Below are 20,090 nucleotides of genomic sequence, written 5' to 3'. Positions count from 1 at the left end.
AGAAACCTCGAGGTCAGACTCCTTAAGTTTTGACCTGCCACCTACTAAAGTGGTGCTGACCCAAGTTTCATCCTTTCCCTCACACAGATCCATGTGTGTGGGGTCCCTGCTGGTCTTGATGCTTGCAAGGACCCCACACACATGGAGACTGCTGGGAAGTACTTTGTTTTTAAGCAGCTGTATAGTCAAGTGAGAAAACAGGCATAGCAAATGGAAGACAGTAAGAGGCATTAAGCAGTCCAGGAGGAAGATAAAGACTCTATGAAGAGCCGGGCAGTGGTGGCGCCTTTAATTCCAGCACTCGGGAGATAGAAGCAAGCAGATCTCTGTAAGTTCAAGGCTAGCCTGGTCTACAGAGCGAGTTCCAGGACAGGCTCCAAAGCTACACAGAGAAACCCTGTCTCGAAAACAAAACTAAACAGATTCTGTGAAGAGCCAGAATTTATGGAAAAGCTTTAAAATAGCAACAGCACAGTGAAAGATTGAGATGGGGAGAAAAGTCATGGTGCATAGAAGTCAGCAAAGTATGCAGTATAGCTAGTATGGCAGGGGCAGCATTTTTTCCTTCTTTTGTTTTATTTATCCCATGTGTCTTTCACTTCATGCATCTTGATCCCATTCATTTTCCTATCCCCTCACATCCACCCTCCGCCCCTATAACTCCCCTCAAAATAAAACAATTTAAGAGAGAGAAAAAAAGAAAAAAATTAAAAATCTCTTCATGGACGCTGCCGTGTAACAGAGTGTGTCACACAGTAAACCCCTTTGTCCATATATCTTTACTTGCAAGTGTTTGTTGCAAAGAGTCATTTGATCTGGTTCGAGGCCGCTGGTTGCTGCTGCACTATCAATGCTGGGCCCTCGTTAGTACTCTTCTTGGATATCTTGTTGTTGCCCTGTGTTGTGGAGATCCTGTAGCTTTGGTTCTGTGGGTCAGGCCCCTTCGCATGCTCCAGCAGATTATAGGTGGTAGATGTTGAAGTAGGTCCAATCAACCCTGGTTCTTGCCTGCCAGTTCTCCCCTATCCTCACCACCAGGGTGAACTCTCCCCTATTGCCCTAGCTAGTTCACCCTTGCAGCAGTGAGCAAGGGGTGGGGCCAGTTCTCCTGCTTTCACATCCTCGGGGTCAGCTCTCCCACACCTGCACCACCAGGACCTGCTCTGCTGTGTTCAGGTGCAGCATTCTTATCCCACATTTTGGAAGTGCTTTTAGTTTAGAATATTTGCATAAATTTTACTGACTAAACATCCTAATCTGAAATCCAGGATCCACAGAGCCAGAAACTTCTAGAGCACTGACCTGATGCTTAGACAGGCAGGTATGCAGTTTGAGAGTCAAAGTATTCAGCCTATTCTTTATTTCACGAAAGCTGGACAGGGAGAGCGGGACTGAATGGCACAGGACTGAGTTCCAGTTCAGAAATCTGTGTTTTGGACTGTGGTGGCGGCCAGTCCCACCTTCTCCTGCCTACTTTCTTCTCCAAGGAGAGAACTATTGAGTTTCTTTTGTATCCCTCTAGGGAAAATGAGACAGGCATACTAGGAAATGTGTTTCCTTCTTCCTTTAACAAATAATGGGCCAGTGAGGTGGCTCAGCAGGTAAAGGCTCTTTCTATCAAGTCTGTGGACCTGAGTTCATTGCCTGGAACCCACTTGTTGGAAGGAGAGAACCAACTCCTCAAAGTTGTCCTCTGACCTTCAATTGTGTGAGCACATGCACACACACAAATAAATAATAAAAATTTAAATAACTGGGCATGTTGGGTCAGAACAATCAGGAAGCAGAAGCTCTGTGAGTTCAAGGCCAGCCTGGGATACACATCAAGACCCTATGTTTAAGAGAATTTTTAAACTGTGCAGTGGTGGTGCATGCCTTTAATTCTAGCACAGGCAGAAGCAGGTGGATCTCTGAGTCGAGGCCAACCTGGTTTATAAAGCTAATTCCAGGACAGCCAGAGCTATTATGAAGAGAAACCCTGTCTTGAATCCCCTCCCAAAAGAATTAAAAATAAATAAATTACTCTTCTACACTTTTCTTTTTAAAAATATATCTGGGTATCACCGTGCATAGATGCATCACCGTAACCAGGGGCTGTGCAGTATTTTGTAATGTGAGAGACAATGTGTGTGTATAGACACACACATATTCCAAAAATACTGGACATTTGACTTTTGTTATTACCAGCAATATTTCCTGAATGCTTTTGGAGGCACATACATTTGGAAAGACGTTTAATATATGATGTATTTAATAATTAAAATACAAAAATTCTTAGCAGATTCTAAAATGTAAATGTTTGTTTGTTTAAATATTGGTGATATGAAAATAGAACATCAATCCTCTAAATGTAATGCTTTTTTTGTCTATAAACATTTTCTCTGACTGGAGAGATGGCTCAGAGGTTAAGAGCATTACCTGCTCTTCCAAAGGTCCTGAGTTCAATTTCCAGCAACTACATGGTGGCTCACAACCATCTGTAATGGGGTCTGGTGCCCTTTTCTGGCCTGCGGGCATACACACAGAAAGAATATTGTATACATAATAAATAAATAAATAGAAAAACATTTTCTCCTTGAGGGCTAAAGAGAAAGCTCAGTGGTTAAGAGCACTGGTTGCTTTTGCAGAGAACCCCAGGTTTAGCTCTCACTACCCACATAGCTGCTCACAGCCATCTATAACTCCAGCTCCAAGGCATCTGATCCCCTTTTCTGGCCTTTGCAGACATCAGGCATGCAATGTATTAAGTATATGTAGGCAATATATTCATACACATAATCTTTTTAAAAAAATTCCTCCTTGCTATATAGGACAATCTGTAGAAATTTTGTCATCAACAGTATTTTTGAGAAAGTATTTGATCTTTAATTTCACAAATCAGATTAGCACTTTCCTTTCATTAGAAAAACGCTAAAATGAGGTGGAAGGTTAGTTACTATCTTAATGCATTAGAAACTTGGACAATAAGCTTTTTATATGCCATGACTGACAGTGATGAGGTTTAAAGACTCCTTTGTTTTTACCTAGGTATGCCTTCATGCCTTTGATAGATGATTCTGATGATGAAGTTGAGGAATTCATGGTAACATCTGAAAATTTAAGTGCGTGATGTGTGGGTTTTTTTTTCAAAATGACTATTATACATATTTTAAAAAAAAGAAATTTTTACTTGAGATGCAAGGTCACATGTGCTGTTTAAAATCTTTCCTATGAGGACTGGGGAAATGTCTCAGCTTGTAAAGTGTTTGCCTTGCAGGCATGAGGATATGAGTTTAGTCCCCAGAACGAATATTAAAAAAAAAAAAAAAGAAAATGCTGGGTAGCATGCATGTTTAACCCATGTGCAGGGGAGGCAGATCACTGGGGCTCACTGCCAGCCAACCTGGCCTTGGCTGATTCCAGGCAAGTGTAAGTGGGTGGTACCCAAGGAACAACACCAGAGGTTGTCCTCTGACCACCACCACACACACACAGGTGCCCAGCACCCACACACACTGGGGAGGAAGCTCAGGATGTTTGCTAAGTACATATGAGAAATTGAGTTTGGATCTTAGCACCTACATAATAGCCAGGTGCAACACCATGCTAGAGTTGGGGATGGAGGGGAGAGGCAGTGTAAACAGACAGGTCTGTTTAGCCAGTCAGTCTTCCTGAAATAGTAAACTGTAGGCTAAGTGAGAGACACCACCACCCCCACCCCGAAAAGGAATAAGGTGGAGAATGATAAAGGAAGACATCCATTGAAAGGTTTCCTGCATGGTAAACAGTGAACAGAAGACTTAGACAGGCAGTGTGCACATTGAAAGTGCTCAGTGTTCTCAGTAATCAGGGACACAAGACAGCAATAAGCTACTACAACCCCCACTGCTCACAGTCAGCGTGACTGATAGCCAGTTGGAGAGGACTCCTCACACACTACTTACTACAAGTCATGGACCGTGTAAAGTCTCCTTAAAGAGAAGTGTGACATACCCACATCAACACATATGCATAATTTTTTTAAAAAATCTAAAACTTTAGTCAATATGAAGAAAATAATTTTCATATCATGTTTTATACCGTAAGCATACCCTGCTGTTTCTATGTCAAGCAAATGCTCTACTCCTGAGATATATCCCAAGTTCCCAAGATGTCTTATTTTTGAAATACTGTAAGCCTTACACATTTGCCTTAAACTTTAAATTGAATTAGGGACATATATATGCTTGAGCTCCTCTGCAGGTGCATTTTAGACCAGCAAGTTGAAAACCTGCTTGTTGTGAAATACAATTACCAGAACCTAAGCCTAGAGGATACTACTCAGTGAATTAGGCCAGGGACAGAAAGGTAGACAAACATGTTCTTACCAATAGAGAAGCAAAACAGTTGATCTTGGATGCAGGGAGTAACAAGTTGAGGTGAGGAGAAAAAACAGGAACAATAATAGACAACAATTGTTTAAAACAGAATTCAGCTGGGCAGTAGTGGTGCAGGCTTTAATCCCAGCACTCGGGAGACAGAGACAGGCAGTTCTCTGTGAGTTCAAGGCCAGCCTGGTCTACAAGAGCTTGTTCCAGGACAGGCTAAAAGAAACCCTGTCTCGAAAAACAGAAGTGGGGCAGACAGAATTCAAGTTAGACAGAAGGACAAGTCCTAGTGGGTAGTACAGTGGGGTGACTACAGTTATTAATTCATTGTTTTTTCAAATAGCTAGGGGGGCTCCGTTCCCAGCACAGAGAAACGATCATTTTGAAGTGACATTTGACGAACTGCCCTGATGTGTTTCTGACACACTGGGTATGTGTGTGGGTTGAAATACCACTGTACCCATAAAATGTTCAACTGCCTATTAGCTTTCCCTGTGCCTCTTTTCTCATTCCAAAACAGCATATTAAAGCTACTCCCCTGGCCAAAGTGGCTACTACTTACTCTTTAAAAAATTATCTTTTTTTCTTATTGGGGTATTAAGTGTGAAGTTATAAAGGAAAGTATAATTAGTAATCTTTTATATGTCTCTGTGATGTTTCTCATTGTAGCTGAAGGAATAAAACTAAGAGCCTCAAAAACGGTTTCGAATGGAACAGCTAAACCTACTTCTGATAATTTCGTGAGTATCTGTGTATTTAGTGGATCTTTGTCTGATACTTTAGAGTCTGCCCATGTCAGAGTCGCTGATTGTCAGAGGAGCTTTCGCTAAGGTTTGTTGTTATTTAATTAGCTGTGTCCAGGCACTGGTGCAGGTTCAGGCCCATAACTGCAGTGTCGCTGCTGTCTGTCCTCACTTGTCAGGTGCTGTGCTTGGGCCAGCAGCCTGAGATCGGGCACTTGATGGAGGTGCAGCACCTCAGGCTTCCCAGCCCTGTTGGGTCTCAGTCCATGTCTGGCCAGGGCTCTTCCAGACTCATCCCAGGTGGAGAGGCTTTGTCTTGGTAAAGTCAGTGGTAGCTCTTCAGCACATCCAAGCAATTTCTTCTGAAGCTGCATTAGATTCAGGTTGTCACCTGCTGGGGAAAGAATTTATGTCTTGTTCACTTTCTAAAACAACAGACTTCTAAAACCATGAAAGCATAAGTCAAATGTAAACCTTAAGGCGGGGGGTGAGTCTATAAACTATTTATTCCTTTCTATGTATAAAAGTGTTGTGTGCATGTATGTGCATCATGTATGTGCCCAGTGCCTTCAAGTCAGAGGAGAGAATCAGCCTCTGAACTGCAGTTATGGTCGATTGTGAGTCACCACTGGGGTGCAAGGAACCAAACCCAGAGCTCACTCTGTAGACCAGGCTGGCCCCGAACTCACAGATCTGCCTGCCTCTGCCTCCCAAGTGCTGGGATAAAAGACCTGCACCACCACACCTGGCTCAAAGATGAGTCTTAAAATATCTTATACATGTTGCTGTGCATGAATGTGATGGTGATGACAGCTAGGCACAATGAACCTTACACATTCTTGCACTCTGCTGCCATGAAATGATACATAAAATTACGTATGTGTGGGCACTCCACGGGACAAGTGCTCTGTGGCAGACAATACTGTTCTCAGTAGGATCTGACAAATCCTCTTATCTTTACTTTGGCAGTTGTAGAATGTGTCCTGTGAGTAGTTTCATGGCGATCTAAAAGCCTCTAGTTCTACTCAGTTTGTATTAGAGCTGCAGATAGAGCACTCTAATTTGAGAATTCAAAGCCCCCCAAATTTTTGAGCATCAACATGACACAATAAAAAACCCACTGTGAAACTTTGTCATATCCCGGATTCTTACAAATACGGTATAAAATTGCCTTCGCTTCTGTGTGCAAAGTAGATGAGTCATAAATGAATTTTGTGTTTCAACTTGGGTCCCATCCCTGTCCTTTTCACTGTGTGTATGTAAATACTTGGAAATAGAATATTTGAAATTCTGGCCCCAAGAATTTCAGATAAGGGAGGGATTCTTAAGCTGTGTTAACGGTTCCAACTTGTTAGTTCCCCTGTGGTGATGTGTATCAGTTTATTTAAAACTCAGTAGTCACAAACATGTCAGTGGAGTTTACTCATTTTTCCAGACTCAGTGTTGTTGGCTTTTGATCAGAAATTAGAGGTCTTATTTGTCGTTACTAATTTCTACCTAGGACCAGAAACAGGACTCTGTTGCCTTGTCTCAGTCAGCAAGGTGCTTATTGCCGCAAGTAGAATGGCCCAGATAGCCAGGTACACAGGAAAGAAAACCTAGATTTGAGTGTAATAACTAGAAGTAAATTTCCTTTTTTAAAAAACTTATTCATTATGTATACAGTGTAAATTTCTACTAGAAGGGAAACCTCTACTTACTCCAGCTGATTGGCCTTCCTTGTCTGGTATAGGAATATGAACACTCCATTTCAGTGCTTTGCTGAGGCTAGAACATTGTCCATTATTGTTTTCAATTGAATATAAATATAAACCCAAGATTGTGTACAAATTAGGCATAATGAGGGACCTTGCCATTTTCTGTCTTACAAATCAATTCTACATTTTTAGTTTCACTTCTTAAGACAAAAAACGAACAAGCTCTTTCCGCCATCTTGGTACCTGTGGAGGTGAGGGAAGTTCTTGCTGTTGACCTTAGAGGCAGATTCCTGGGACCTGCTGGGAACGGCAGTGGTGCAAAGCCATTTCACCTGGCTATAGATGAGGTCTCCAGAACCAGAGAGAGCACACAGCTGTTCTTTAAATTGAAGGTGTTTGTGCTCCAGATGAAACTGAGTTCTACTTGGGAAAGAGATGTGCTTATGCGTACAAAGCAAAACACAACACAGTAGCGCCTGGAGGCAAACCAAACAAAACCAGAGCAATCTGGAGAAAAGTAACTCAGGCCCATGGAAACAGTGGCATGGTTCCTGCCAGTTTCTGAAGCAACTTTCCTGCAAAGGCCATTGGACACAGAATTCTTGTAAAGCTGTACCCTTCCTGGATTTAAACCAATGAAAAGCAAATAAACAAAAGTGGGGGTGGGGAAGATCAGTAATATTCTTACTTAAAACCAAGAAACAGAAAAATCAGTAATGTTCTGTCTGTTTATGAAACACTGTCACACTTGTGTGTGACATTCTAAGCCAGCACGTGTCGCAACTAACAGATCCCATACATCTGATTTAAGTTTGTAAGTTTAAAAACATGCTACCAAAATGTATGTTTTCAGGTGATATTTAGCAAATACTAAATATAAATATTTATTTCTACAGGATGAAGATTTGAAGTGGGTGGAAGAAAATATTCCCTCTTCGTTCACAGATGTGTAAATATCCTCTGTTCCAATTTTGAACCTGGGGCTATAGTTTAAGGAGATTTTATTGGATGTTTTTCAAAGCGTGCGTTTGTGCATGTGTGTGTGTGTGTGTGTGTGTGTAAACTTCTTGCAGAACTGAACATAGCCCCAACCCCTTTCCACTGTACAGCCATTTCAGTACTAGCGACCTGTAACCAGTTCGCTCTCTTCCTGCTCAGAATCTTTTTATTTCATTTTAATTTTTTTTAAATATTTATTTATTATATATACAATATTCTGTCTGTGTGTATGTCTGCAAGCCAGAAGAGGGCACCAGACCTCATTACAGATGGTTGTGAGCCACCATGTGGTTGCTGGGAATTGAACTCAGAACCTTTGGAAGAGCAGGCAATGCTCTTAACCACCGAGCCATCTCTCCAGCCCTCATTTTAATTTTTTACCACAGAAAAGTTCAGACATGTAAAACTATTTTTTTTACATCCAGTTGTATATATATGTAAAGGTCAGTGAGAATTTGTAGAAGTTGGTTCCCTCCTTACATATGGGCCTAGGAATCTTAATTCAAGTCACCATGTTGGTGGCATACTTAGCCTCTGAGCTGTCTTACCAGCTCGAGCTTTCACAGCTTCAGGGGGAGTCTGCTTTTGTTGTCACCCCTGTGTGTATTGTGGACTTCATTTTGTGTGGTAGTTTTATATATTTGCTTTTTTATATATTCCTCATAAGCATCAAGGTTCTTTACATCTCATCCCTGAATACTGAGAATTTTAGGTGTGTTTGTATCTGGAACAGCAGACAAAGGCAGGAAGTTCAATCCCGGGGCCTATGGGGTAGAAGGCAAGAGCCAGCCCCTGAGTAGCCCTCTGATGTCCACACCTGTGCTCCAGTCACACACACCTGCTATCATGTACAGTAAATAAATACATCTCCAAACAAATGTTTTCCAGAAAAAAATACTATGTTTGATAATGTGCTTCTCTCATTTTCACAAAAGCACAGAATTTAGTTTTGTAGTTAAAGTGGCAGATACCCAGCCAATTGTTAAGAGTAAAAGAATAGCCAAGGATTGAAAAGTAAATAGGGAGTGGGGTGTGTTTGAATGCTCCTGTGAGTTCAGCCCACTGCCCCATGTGTAGTAGGAGTGCCCTTGTAGTACCAGTTTGTTTCGGTATAAAGTTCAGATCTTTAAAGTATTTCTGTTAACTTTAGACTGAACTTTTTCAAAGGAACATGCATTCTGGAAACTGTACGCATCCTATAATCAGAAGGCAGAACACTGCCAGTCCACTAAGCCCTGGTCTCTCCCAGATGCCCTGCTGCCCCGCAGCTCTGGCTGTAGAGTTCTTGTAGAGTTCACTGTTATTTCTCTTTTGTTTCAGCGCTCTCCCAGTGTTAGTGGACTCAGATGAGGTAAGCCTCCTTTTACAAATCTCCTTAGAGCGGTTTCTGTTTTTTACACTGTATTTCAGAAGCTAATTCAAAAATAACCTTTTGAAGTAATTACCAACTAAGCAGACAGAAGAACACAGAGCTGGCTTGAAGTGTGAGGATTGTGGGCTAAGATTCACTGCAGGCAGAAGCAGGATAAAAGATACTTGGTATAAATGAAGAGAAGAGGCGTTTCATGAGGTTTTTGTTTGAAAGTGCAATTTTTAAGGCATTGTGTGTCCATTGTTTAGCTTCTGACGCGTATAATGTATTGGAATAATTTCCAGCTTTACTTACTAAGCATGAAATTTAAATAAAGGATTTTTTTGGGGGGGGATTAGTTTTTGGTCAGCTAGACATTGCAGGGTAGCCCAAGGCAGGGTTCATCTTCAGTATATGGATTACAGGATAACCATGGCTCATACAGAGGAGGGCCGGCTATTAGCAGTTGGTGTGCTCTGTGTTTCCAGTAGAGCAAGAGAAGAATTGGAAGGGAGATGCCTCTGAAGCAGTGCTGTGTTCCTCTGTGGCAGGATGACAGGGTGGAGGAGGCCTTCCCACACGACACTGTGGGATCTACAGCCCACAGGGATATGCTGGGAGGCTATTTAGTGGTGCACTTAGTTCATTTGACTTGATAAATAAATACTGTCTTGGGTCCAGTGACATGAGACACATCTTATATGAGATCCCTATTAGCTCTGGTTCTGCCTCTTACAGAGAACCTAAACTCATTTGTAGGAAGAAGGAAGCTGACTTTTTCCAACTTTGGCTGATTATTGACCTGTTGAATTATGTGGGGACCATGGTTTTATCTTACACTTCCCCAAAGTTAGGTCTGTTAAAGAGTAAATATAGTGACTTGTAAGATTAGAACATCTTGGTAGGTTCTGGATGTAGCCCCAACAATTGACACATATCTTTTTCCCCTCTAGGAAATTATGACCAGATCTGAAATAGCTGAAAAAATGTTCTCTTCAGAAAAGATAATGTGACTGGGACCTGCAGTTGAGTGATGGGAAAAGCCTGTCTCATCAAAACTGACGGCTTCACTATGATACGTTTTGTTGTGTTGTCGTGAAGATCTGTGTGTGCAAATGAAGAATCAGGTGTGGGAGGGTCTGCCACCCTCATAAAGCCATCTTTAAAACTGACTCATAAGGTCAGTTTAATTGCCATTAAGTTGCCTGAATTTGGAAATAATCTGATACATCTTAACCAAGTGTACACAGAAGCGTGTTAGGTGACAGCTACAGGCATGCAGATTTGGGTCTCAAGTTTTCTCCAGAAAAAAAAGAATTTGTACCTGGGTGTGGTGGCACATGCCTGGCAATTGAATCTCTGTGAAATCAAGGGCAGCCTGGTCTACATAGTTCCAGGACAACCAGAGAGAGCTACTGAGTGAGATCCTGTCTCAAAAAACAAAGCAAACAAAAACAAAAAAAAAAAAAAAATGGAAAAGATTCTCTATGACCACTCCTTCCCTCGCACCTTCGAGATTGATTCTCCTGAATGCTCCACAGCAGTGTTCATCTTTTGTAGTGATAACTTTATTCAGTTTTTTTATACTGAAGTGACATAATATTGGAACGTGAGCATGTTCATATGTTTTATCTTGTCCCCTCTGTTGGTGTACACAAAACTCCTATTTGTAAATACCACCATGCACTGCACGTCATGGAGTATGAGCTCAGGGGAACACAGGTGCACAAAGAGAGACGTCTTGAGGATACGTCCAAAGATTTGCAGGCTATGGGTACACGTGCTGCTGCTAATTCCACTATGACCCCTGGCCATGTGGCTCCCCAAAAGCACTTTCTTCGAAGCCTCTTGGTGCACCATTCCTTGTGAGCTTTGTGGGGACTTGCACAGTATCAGGTTGGCTACACGTTCTCGGTGTTTTCCGTTTCAGGATAAAAACATCTAACTATACCATGCATCAACATGTAATTAACCAGCCCTTAATCATATTTTACACCTTGTTTTGTTAAATTATGTTCATAATGTATGATTGAAAATTTCTATTCTAATATTTTTTAAATATAGAATGTTGTAACTTGAAAGGCACTTGAATGTAGTTTGGAGATGTGAATGCTTTGCTGCTCTCATGACCAAAGACACCAGACTGGCAGGCATTAATGATGAAAGGCAGGGTCTGTGGCTTTTCTCTGGAGGACGTCTGGCCTTGTGAATTAGAATAATTTGGAATAATTGAGAAAACATGAAAATCTGACCAGGAGCGCTTAACCACAACCTGCAGTGATTTTCACTTTGATGCCACAAAACAACCCTTTCTTTCAAAAGCTTACTCTTCTGAGTTTATTTCCTACGTACTCATTCCATAGGGGTTGGTAGAGATACATTTCTGTAGTTGTATCTCTTGAAAATATCCCATAGTGGACACTGGGAAATGGTGCAGTGTTGGGAGCCCTGGTGGAGAGAGGCTAGTTCGCAGCCCCCCTGCTTCCTGGTGCTTCCTGAGGGAGAGTGGCCAATTCAACCAAAGTGGGTCCATTGCTTCTGTCAGTTTCTGCCACAGTGATGGGCTTCTCCTGTCCTCTATGCTTCCCTGCATGCGTGTACATTTTGCTTTGGCATAGTCCACCTTCTAACCCAGTTGTTTGAGAACTGGAGACACCCTTGCAGGGTGGGGGTCGGGGGTTGCAGGGTGCTGCGTAGCCCACGCTGGTTGATGTTAGACTTGAGAACCTCTTGCTAAGATTGCAAGCATGCACCACCGAAGCCCACTTCACATGTGTATTTAATACCCTGCCTTCACGGGATGAGGCAGTTGACCCACAACCCACACGCCTGCAGTTGATATTTCTCTTATAGCTAGCAGGGGTTACACATTGAGTGAGTGTAGGGGGAGGAGTTGCTGGCCAGGGAAATGCTTTTGATACCACGTCAGTAGTGTTTCAAAAAAAAAAAAAAAAAAAAACAAATAAACCAGGAAAGACAAAGGATGCTGGCCTAGCTCCAGGTTGAAATGAACACTTTCTTTCCATCCAGAGAGAGTGGAGTTTCATCTTGACAACCTCACTAGAAATGTTTTGGAAGGGTGTGTGTGCTATCTGTTGCATTTAGTGATAATGGTGCCAGGTGCTAATGTTTAATGACCTGTGTTGAGCTTTTCTTGGGGGGCCCTACAATGTCAGTGTAATTCACAAGGACTAGGTTGTCCACCCAGGGCTACCATGCAGCTCTTCAACCTCCTTCCCCATCTGCTCCAAGGCTCCAGACAACATTGGGGCTTCCAGACGCCCAGCTCAGTTTGCTCAAAATGCTATTGGACAGACCTCCCCTTTAGTTGAGGTCTGAGGATAAGACTCCAGGTTTGTGCTCAAAACTTCTTGTAATACAGTTTGTGTTAGATTTTGGTAATGTATGAGGTTTGCTTGAGACATTTTTCATGATTTGAATTAGGTTAATATTTAAATATGTGCCTTCTGGGGTAGTTATGTTATTTCAGTAAGAAACGAGAGATGGAAATTATAAGCTTGGGAGGTGGTAGGTTGCCCCCATCCTTTTCCTGTTTGTTTGTTTGTTGGATTTTGTTTTGGTTAACTTTTCCTATCTTGTGGAAATTGGATTATGGTACATCATATTTAGACTACAATAATGTCAAGATTTGACTTAAAGTGTGCATACAAAGTTGATTTGTACACCCTATTTCAAGGAGGTTTGGGGCTGTTGACCTGGCTGTCTATGACTGAAGCTGAAAGAGACCATGCTAGGTTTTGTCTCTTGTTCTGATGTCTGTGAGTGATTGACAGCATGCAGTAAGCAATACAAAACACCAAGCCTTACATCTGTCAGAGGAAGTGTAAAATACAAAATTCTGAACATATAAATGTATTTAAGTGACAAAAATAGATTTTTTTAAGGAAGTGTATGTCATAGGACAGGAACTCGATACTGTTTTAAGTTTCTTTAGAACTAGGAAAACATTCATTCTTGGGGGAGAATGTTTAGAGGTTAAAAATATATTCACTATTTAAAAAGATTAAGTTATTATTTGGGGGAAATTTCCTTGAATATATAACAGCAATTTAAAGGACTTTCGTTTGAAAAAAATTGTATTTTTATGCCTTAATATTTGTTTTTTTGTAATAAATTGCTTTCTGATGTTTGGAGATTGTTTTCTGAGATTATCTGTTAGCGCTACCTCATGAAAATCTGTAGGAAATGTGCTCTCCAGGAGAGGGCAGGGCATGGGATTCTTTAAAAGGGAGGTACAACTAAAAGTCAGAAAAATATTGAGTCTTAGTTGTGCTAGATCAGAACAAAATGGAAATATTTAAATCAAGTTAACCTAAGTTTGTACACCTGTGTGTGTTTATATGTTTTCATGTGTGTGTGAGAGACCTGTCATCTCTCAGTCTAATGTAATGAGAGTACTCATTCATGATGACATCATTGACTCAGTCTTTGTGAAATATCCAGCAATGTTTAATACCTTTGAATGATGTCAATTCTCTTGATATTTTCAAAGATGTCTCAAAATAAAGAGTAAGGTTTCTACACACACACAAACTATAGACAAACTAAATGTCAGCACCGACAAGAATAGTGAGTGAATTCCTGTCTACTTCTTACAGGATGGTTTCTGCTTTTGAGTAAAAATGAAGAATTTGTGATAATAGAAAATACATACATGAAGCATGAGCAGGGGCACACGTGTGGAGGAACGAGTGGCTCCGCAGCTTGTGCTGCCGCTGAGTTCAGCTACCATGACCACAGCTGGGCTCCAGCTCGTCACACAGTTAGTTACCTGTGGACGGAGAGATGGCTCACCCTCACAGCAGCTCACACTGTCCATAACTATTCCCAAAGAATCAGAAGCCTTCCTCTGCCTTAGCATTGCACACCATGTACATGCACACAAGAAACCCATACACATAGAAAAGGATGGGATTTGTAGCATGGATTCTAATTGATCTTAATAAAACCCAGAGTCAGATATAGGGGTTAAAGCTGAAAGATCAGAGAAGCAGAGCAGCCAGCCACTAATTCTTAACTCTACTGAATCCTCAGACCAAAGGAGTGATCCTGTCCCTACGAATCCTCAGACTGAATCTGAGCTCCTGTCTCCTCCCACCTTATATTCCTCTTTCTGTTCAGCCATATCACTCCTGTCTCCACTTCCCTAGTATTGGGATTAAAGGCCTGTGATCCCAAGCGCTGGGATCACCTTTGTGTGAGCTCCGTTTCTCTTTTATACTGATTCAGTCTAGCATAGCCCAGGTTGACCTTGAACTCACAAATCCCTTTGCCTCTGTCTCCCAAGGTGTGTGCCACCACCGCCTGGCCTCTATGAGTGGCTTAGCTCTGCATTCTGATCTTCAGGCAGGCTTTATTTGTTAGATCACAAACAATATCACTGCAGGGTTTTAAAAAGTTATCTGAGCCAGGCATAGTGGTGTACACCTTTAGTCCCAGCCCTTGGGTGGCAGGAGCAGGTGAATCTCTGAGTTTGAGGCCAGAATGAGTTCTAGGACAGCTAGGGCTATAGAGAAACCTTGTATTGAAAAACAAAAATAAATGTTATCTGGTCAAATAACAGTTCTGGGATGGTGAAGAGGTAGGAAGAGCAGAGTATGACTCTGCAAGATCCCACAGTTTATTTCTATCTGTAGAAGCAAGACCTACCATCCACATCCAGCCAGCAAAAGGGGCAAATAGCCTGGAAACTTCAGAGGCTGGACCCGGAAGTGGTGAGCTTTGCTTCTTAGTATATTGTCTTAGAGTCATTTGGCCACACCGGTCTTCCAGTTAGTCTAGAAAGTCAGTCATGTGCCTGTCCCTGCACTAGTTCTGTAGAAGGCAGAACCTAATATTAGGTTCTTTGGGAGCAGTGGATTATGGGAGACTCGAAGCCCTACCCACTGCTTTTCTGTGTTTTCCTAATTTTAAAAGGAAAGCACACTAAAAAATAAATACATAAAACTTGACAGCGCCTTAAGAAAAGGCGTGGTCCTGGGGACAGACAGACAGACAGTCCTTGCAGTCCTGGGAGGAGGAGGAGCTCTGTTTACTTGTTACTCAGCTGGGAAGGTAATACAAAAAGGGCCTGCCTGGGGTGCAGCCTTTCTGAGGCAGCTGAGGCTGGGTCGTGGGGAGACAGCTGAGACTTGGCTGATGAATTCCACCTGAAACATTGGAAGGTGATGTACTCATATTGAAAGGAAGTTGCCCGGGCAAGCCCCCACCCCAAGTGATCATGGATTCACATTCAAACTTCTACCACAGACTGTCCTGAAGCTGAATTCCCATGAAAATAACCTTGACAGCAGTTCCTCAAAGTCAGTTTATACACGGACAAAAATACCCAAACGATTCAGCAGGTGGTGCCAAACACCATCCCTGAAGAATCTTTTCTTTTCCTTTAACCAACTAAGAAAGACATTTTACTTACTAAATGTCAGTTTGTGACTTTGAAGGTTAAGGATCTTAAAGACATTAAGCCTGCTACCTTTTAAAAAATTCTATTTATTTACTTTTATAGATGAGTTCTCTCTATACAGCCCTGGCTGTAATGGGGCTCACTCTGTAGACCAGGCTGGCCTCAAACTCAAGAGATCTGCCTGCCTCTACCTCCTGAGTGCTGGGATTAAAGGTGTGTGTCACCATGCTCAAATCTTACTACATATTTAAATTTAGACTTTTAAGATCTGTTTAATAGGCATGAGTCCCTAGGTTCAATTCCCAGTACTCACAACACACAAAATAATAGAGGAAAGGGCTCTAAAGAGCAGGGTGGCTGCACACAGATACTGGAGGGGAGTAGTGGGAAAAGGGGTACGGTAGTTTGAATGTAATTGACCCACATAGACTCATTATTAGGAGGTGTGGCTTTGTTGGAATAGTTGTGGTCTTGTTGGAGGAAGTGCATCACTGCGGAGGTGGGCTTTGAGGTCTCGTATGCTCAAGATACTGCCTAGTGTCTAAGTCTACTTCCTAATGCCTGCAAGGTGTAGAACTCTTACCTTCCTCTCCAGCACCATGTCTGCTTGCATGCTGCCATGTCCCACCACGATGATAATGGACTGAAACTGTAAACCACCGCCTCAGTTAAAGGTTTTACTTCATAAGAGTTTCTATGGTCACAGTGTCTCTTCACAGCAATAGAAACCCTAAGACAAGAGGGCAGGAAGAATTTAGCTGGAAGCTGGTGAGGGAAGCCAGTATAAAGGGAGAGAAGGAGGAGAGATACATAATATTAAGGGTGTTTTAAAAAGCCTTAGGGAAGCATTGTTTTATGTTAACTTAAAAATACATATGTGTGTACACATATGTGTGTATAGGTGATAGATTAGATGATAGATGATAGGCAGAGTTTGAAAGGAGTATGCCATGTAGGATGACATTTTCTCCCCAAGAACCATAGAATAACAAAAACCTTAGAGCCAAGCATAGGAATTCTCCCTTCAAATTGTTGACTAGGAAAAATCTCGATGAGTCCCAAAACAATATAGGCTATTGCCATTGCCCTTTCTTATCTTCCAGAACTTAAAGGTGAGACCCTATTGCTGAGGACACCACACACTTTGGAAACAGTACATGAAACTGACCTAGAAGCCCCTGCCTTGAGGACTAGCTCTCAGAATATGCAGTCACTATGCAAACTTTTGTCCCTATGCTGTGCAATCAATAGTCCTTCCTTGCTATGACACAAAACACAATGACCAGCATGACAAGATATCCCCAAAGGTGCAATAGTGGCGCTTATATCTTGGGGTAACCAAGGTATAAGCCACACATTTGGATGTAAGGGACACTCAATAGAGGGGGATTCATCCCTGATACTGTAAACCCGAGCAACTTCATTGTGAGGTCATTGACCCTAGAGAGAGCCTGCTATTACTACTTTCCTAAACCAGTATAATTTCTTTTTTAAAAGATTTATTTTCGTTTTATGTGAATGGGTGTTTTGCTTGCATGTGTGTCTGTGCACACATGAATGCCTGGTGCCCAGAGGCTGAAGAGGTCATCAGATCCCTTAGAACTAGAGCTACAAGTCATTGTTAGCTGGCATGAGGGTGCTGGGATTGAACCAGTGTCCTTTGGGAGAATGATCAGTGCCTCTAACCATCGAGCCATCCCTGTAGCCCCTGGTATAATTTCTAGCTGCATTCTAAGTACTTATCTTTGTACCAAAAGGTAAGTTAGCTCTTACTCCTCATCAAAGAAGCATCTCTTTGCAGTAGATGGAGACTACTACAGAAATCCACAGCGGGTCAAAGTTCAGAGAACAGCTGACCACAAGGTGCCCAGCCCTAACTGGTACAGCTACAACACAGCCCCTACATCTAAAACCCAGGGAATATTGTCAAATGGGGTACGGAAAGATTGTAAGAGCCAGAGGGCCAGAGCATTTGCTAGAGTATCTCCTGTATATGATAAGTATCTCCATGAAACCTCAGCGATATGATTGTCCAAACAAGACCTGCCCAATACAATGCCAGTTGACATACTGATAGGGTGGGGGAACTCTCACAAGACTCCACCGTTCGGTGAAGAACTACAGACAATTAGAGGCTTCTGAGAGATGGATAATCACTCTCCTCTAAGGAATAGCCTCCTGATAGGTCCCACAGGGTCAGCCTTAAACACATGTACATGCAAGCAACACTAAAAGTAGCCGCAGATTGTATTCATGTGTGTGTATGTAAATATATATAACAGTAACAGACTGTATTCATGTGTGTGTGTAAATATATATAACAGTAATAGTGTGCAGAGGCTCACCTCACGGTGGCCAGGAAGCAGAGAGAGATGGATGGGCAATAGGAGTGTGTGCAGAGGCCACCTCATGGTGACCAGGAGGCAGGGAGAGATGGATGGAAGGGGCTGAGGGAAGATGCATCTTAGTCAGGATGTTCCTAAGATCCACCCCTTCCTGATAATCCTTTCGTGGATTAAATCCATCTGTGAATTGGACCTCGATTTGGTCAGAGACTCCATGATCTAATGGCCTCTCAAAGGCACACGCAGAAGTTTTACTAATCACCTAGGTGTCTCTCAAAACAACTGAATTGACCGCTGAGACCCAAGATCTGCCCATTAAAGTGAGATCCCTGATAGTCCTGTCCAAACTCATGATTCTGTTTCAGTGAGTACCTACACTACAGCCCTTTGGGATTTCTTCTTCCCATGGTCTTTCTAGACACTGGTTTCTGTGGGACTGTCATCACGGGCAGGTGGTTGAAGGTCTCGGAGGTCAGTCTTGGCTTGTTCCTGCTGCTCATGTGTTCACTGTTCACTCCTGCAGGCCCTGAAGGTCTGCACCCGTGGCTCACACTGTAGCAATTCTGGTGTCAGCCCATGCCCGCCTGCCCTGCACAGTAGGAGGCTGCACGGCCAGAAGAGGGTGTCGCCTGATCTGGCAGGGTTTCTTCCATATCTTCCGCCTTCACCTGTCAGGCCCAAGTATGGCCTTAAGGGACTGAGGTTGACATCTTGGGGACTCAGAGAAGCAGAAGCAGAACCAAATATATGAGGCATGTGTAGTCAGCCAGTCTTTCTCTGTACCACCAGCCCCCACTCACGACACAGAGACATTAATTATGAAAGCTCCGTCTTAGCTTAGGCTTGTTTCTAACTAGCTCTTATGACTTAAGCTATCCCATTTTGATTATGTGTTGCCACATGGCTTGTGGCTTTTACATCTCTGCCTGCATGTCCTGCTTCTTCTCCATCTCCTCTGGCATTTCCCCCACACCTAGATTCATCTCTTCTTTGCTCTCTGTTTAAAAGTCTCGTCCAACCTCTTCCTGTCTACTTATTGGCCATTCAGCTTTTTATTAAACCAATCAGAAGGTGCTTTGGGGAAGACATATCTTCCCCAAGAGTACAAAAATATTATTCCACAACATTTCCCTCTTTTTGTCTAAATAAAGAAGAAAGGTTTTAACTCTAACACAGTAAAACTACATACATTAAGAACAATTATCAGGTAAGAATAGCATTCATAATGTACAGTCCACTTGCATTTGGCAAATTTAGAGAAAATATTCCATTATCTATCCTAACTTGGTGAGTCCAAAGTATTATACCAATTCACTGTCTATCCTAACTTGTATTACAAACCTAAAACTATATTTTTAGACCTCAGAACATTTTGTAAATAAACAATTTAAGTTTTTATGTCTCTCAACCTTATACACTTTACATTTCTTTTGTGAGTTTCTTTTCTGAATTTAGTAACAAGGAAAACTGTAATTATAACTATCTAATCTTCAACTCCATCAGAGATCGGAGAAGGATATAATATTACCTGGGTAAATAGGAAGTGCAGAGCAAACAACTTTCAAAACAATGGAAATGCAGAAACAGCTGACTGCCTGGACAGTGACCTAAGGTTGTTCTGCAACATTGGGGCATCCATCTTTGGCCTACAGGCCTAAAAATATTTTTTGTGAAGTAGGAATTTTTGAAGAACTTCCTACCCTGTCTTGACAAAGTTTGGCAGTTCCTTTTGTGTGTGTGTGTGTCCTCTTTATCTGCTTTGGGTAATATACTGTCAGCAGTTGAAGCAAAGGTAGTTTCTTGCCCAAATAGCTAGCTTTTGCCACAAAGAAAGCAAACAGCATATGGAGGTTTTTCGATGCCCATCATCTGTTTTTGAAGTAAATTGGTGCTACCAGGAGTGTTGTGTCTCACTGTCTTTAACACTTTAAATGTCATATTCTGTAGATCTCTAAAATGTTTGAAGACTAGATGTCTATCTAAAATATATCTGTTTGACCTTAAAAACCATACCTAACATGACTATAAGTTTGATTATTATAGATGACTGACTACTAACATGCATTTCTTTATTATCCTGAATAATTTTCAAGGACTAAAACTTTACATTACATTTTTTAAAAATATTTATTTATTATGTATACAATATTCTGTCTGTATGTATGCCCACAGGACAGAAGAGGGC

At 41.9% G+C, this 20,090-nt stretch overlaps 1 protein-coding gene and 1 pseudogene across 2 annotated transcripts in view; both read left to right on the top strand.

Annotated features, from left to right (window-relative positions):
• The window catches only part of Tmem87b (transmembrane protein 87B), a 40,079-nt gene extending 26,799 nt beyond the window's left edge, over window positions 1-13,280 (top strand). For both annotated transcript variants that reach the window (XM_057780641.1, XM_057780642.1), the window contains exons 15-19: window positions 3,028-3,101; window positions 5,016-5,086; window positions 7,683-7,735; window positions 9,106-9,136; window positions 10,090-13,280. In XM_057780641.1, coding sequence (XP_057636624.1) covers window positions 3,028-3,101; window positions 5,016-5,086; window positions 7,683-7,735; window positions 9,106-9,136; window positions 10,090-10,149 — 289 coding nt within the window. In that variant the 3' untranslated portion in view covers window positions 10,150-13,280. The remainder of the gene's footprint in view (window positions 1-3,027; window positions 3,102-5,015; window positions 5,087-7,682; window positions 7,736-9,105; window positions 9,137-10,089) is intronic.
• On the top strand, window positions 5,139-7,673 carry LOC130881433 (60S ribosomal protein L35a-like; annotated as a pseudogene).
• Window positions 13,281-20,090: the final 6,810 nt, after the last annotated feature.

Source organism: Chionomys nivalis, chromosome 9, assembly GCF_950005125.1.
Source record: "Chionomys nivalis chromosome 9, mChiNiv1.1, whole genome shotgun sequence".
Lineage (NCBI taxonomy): Eukaryota > Metazoa > Chordata > Mammalia > Rodentia > Cricetidae > Chionomys > Chionomys nivalis.
The sequence above is the reverse complement of the archived record's forward strand: the minus strand, read 5'-3'. Positions and strand labels throughout refer to the sequence as shown.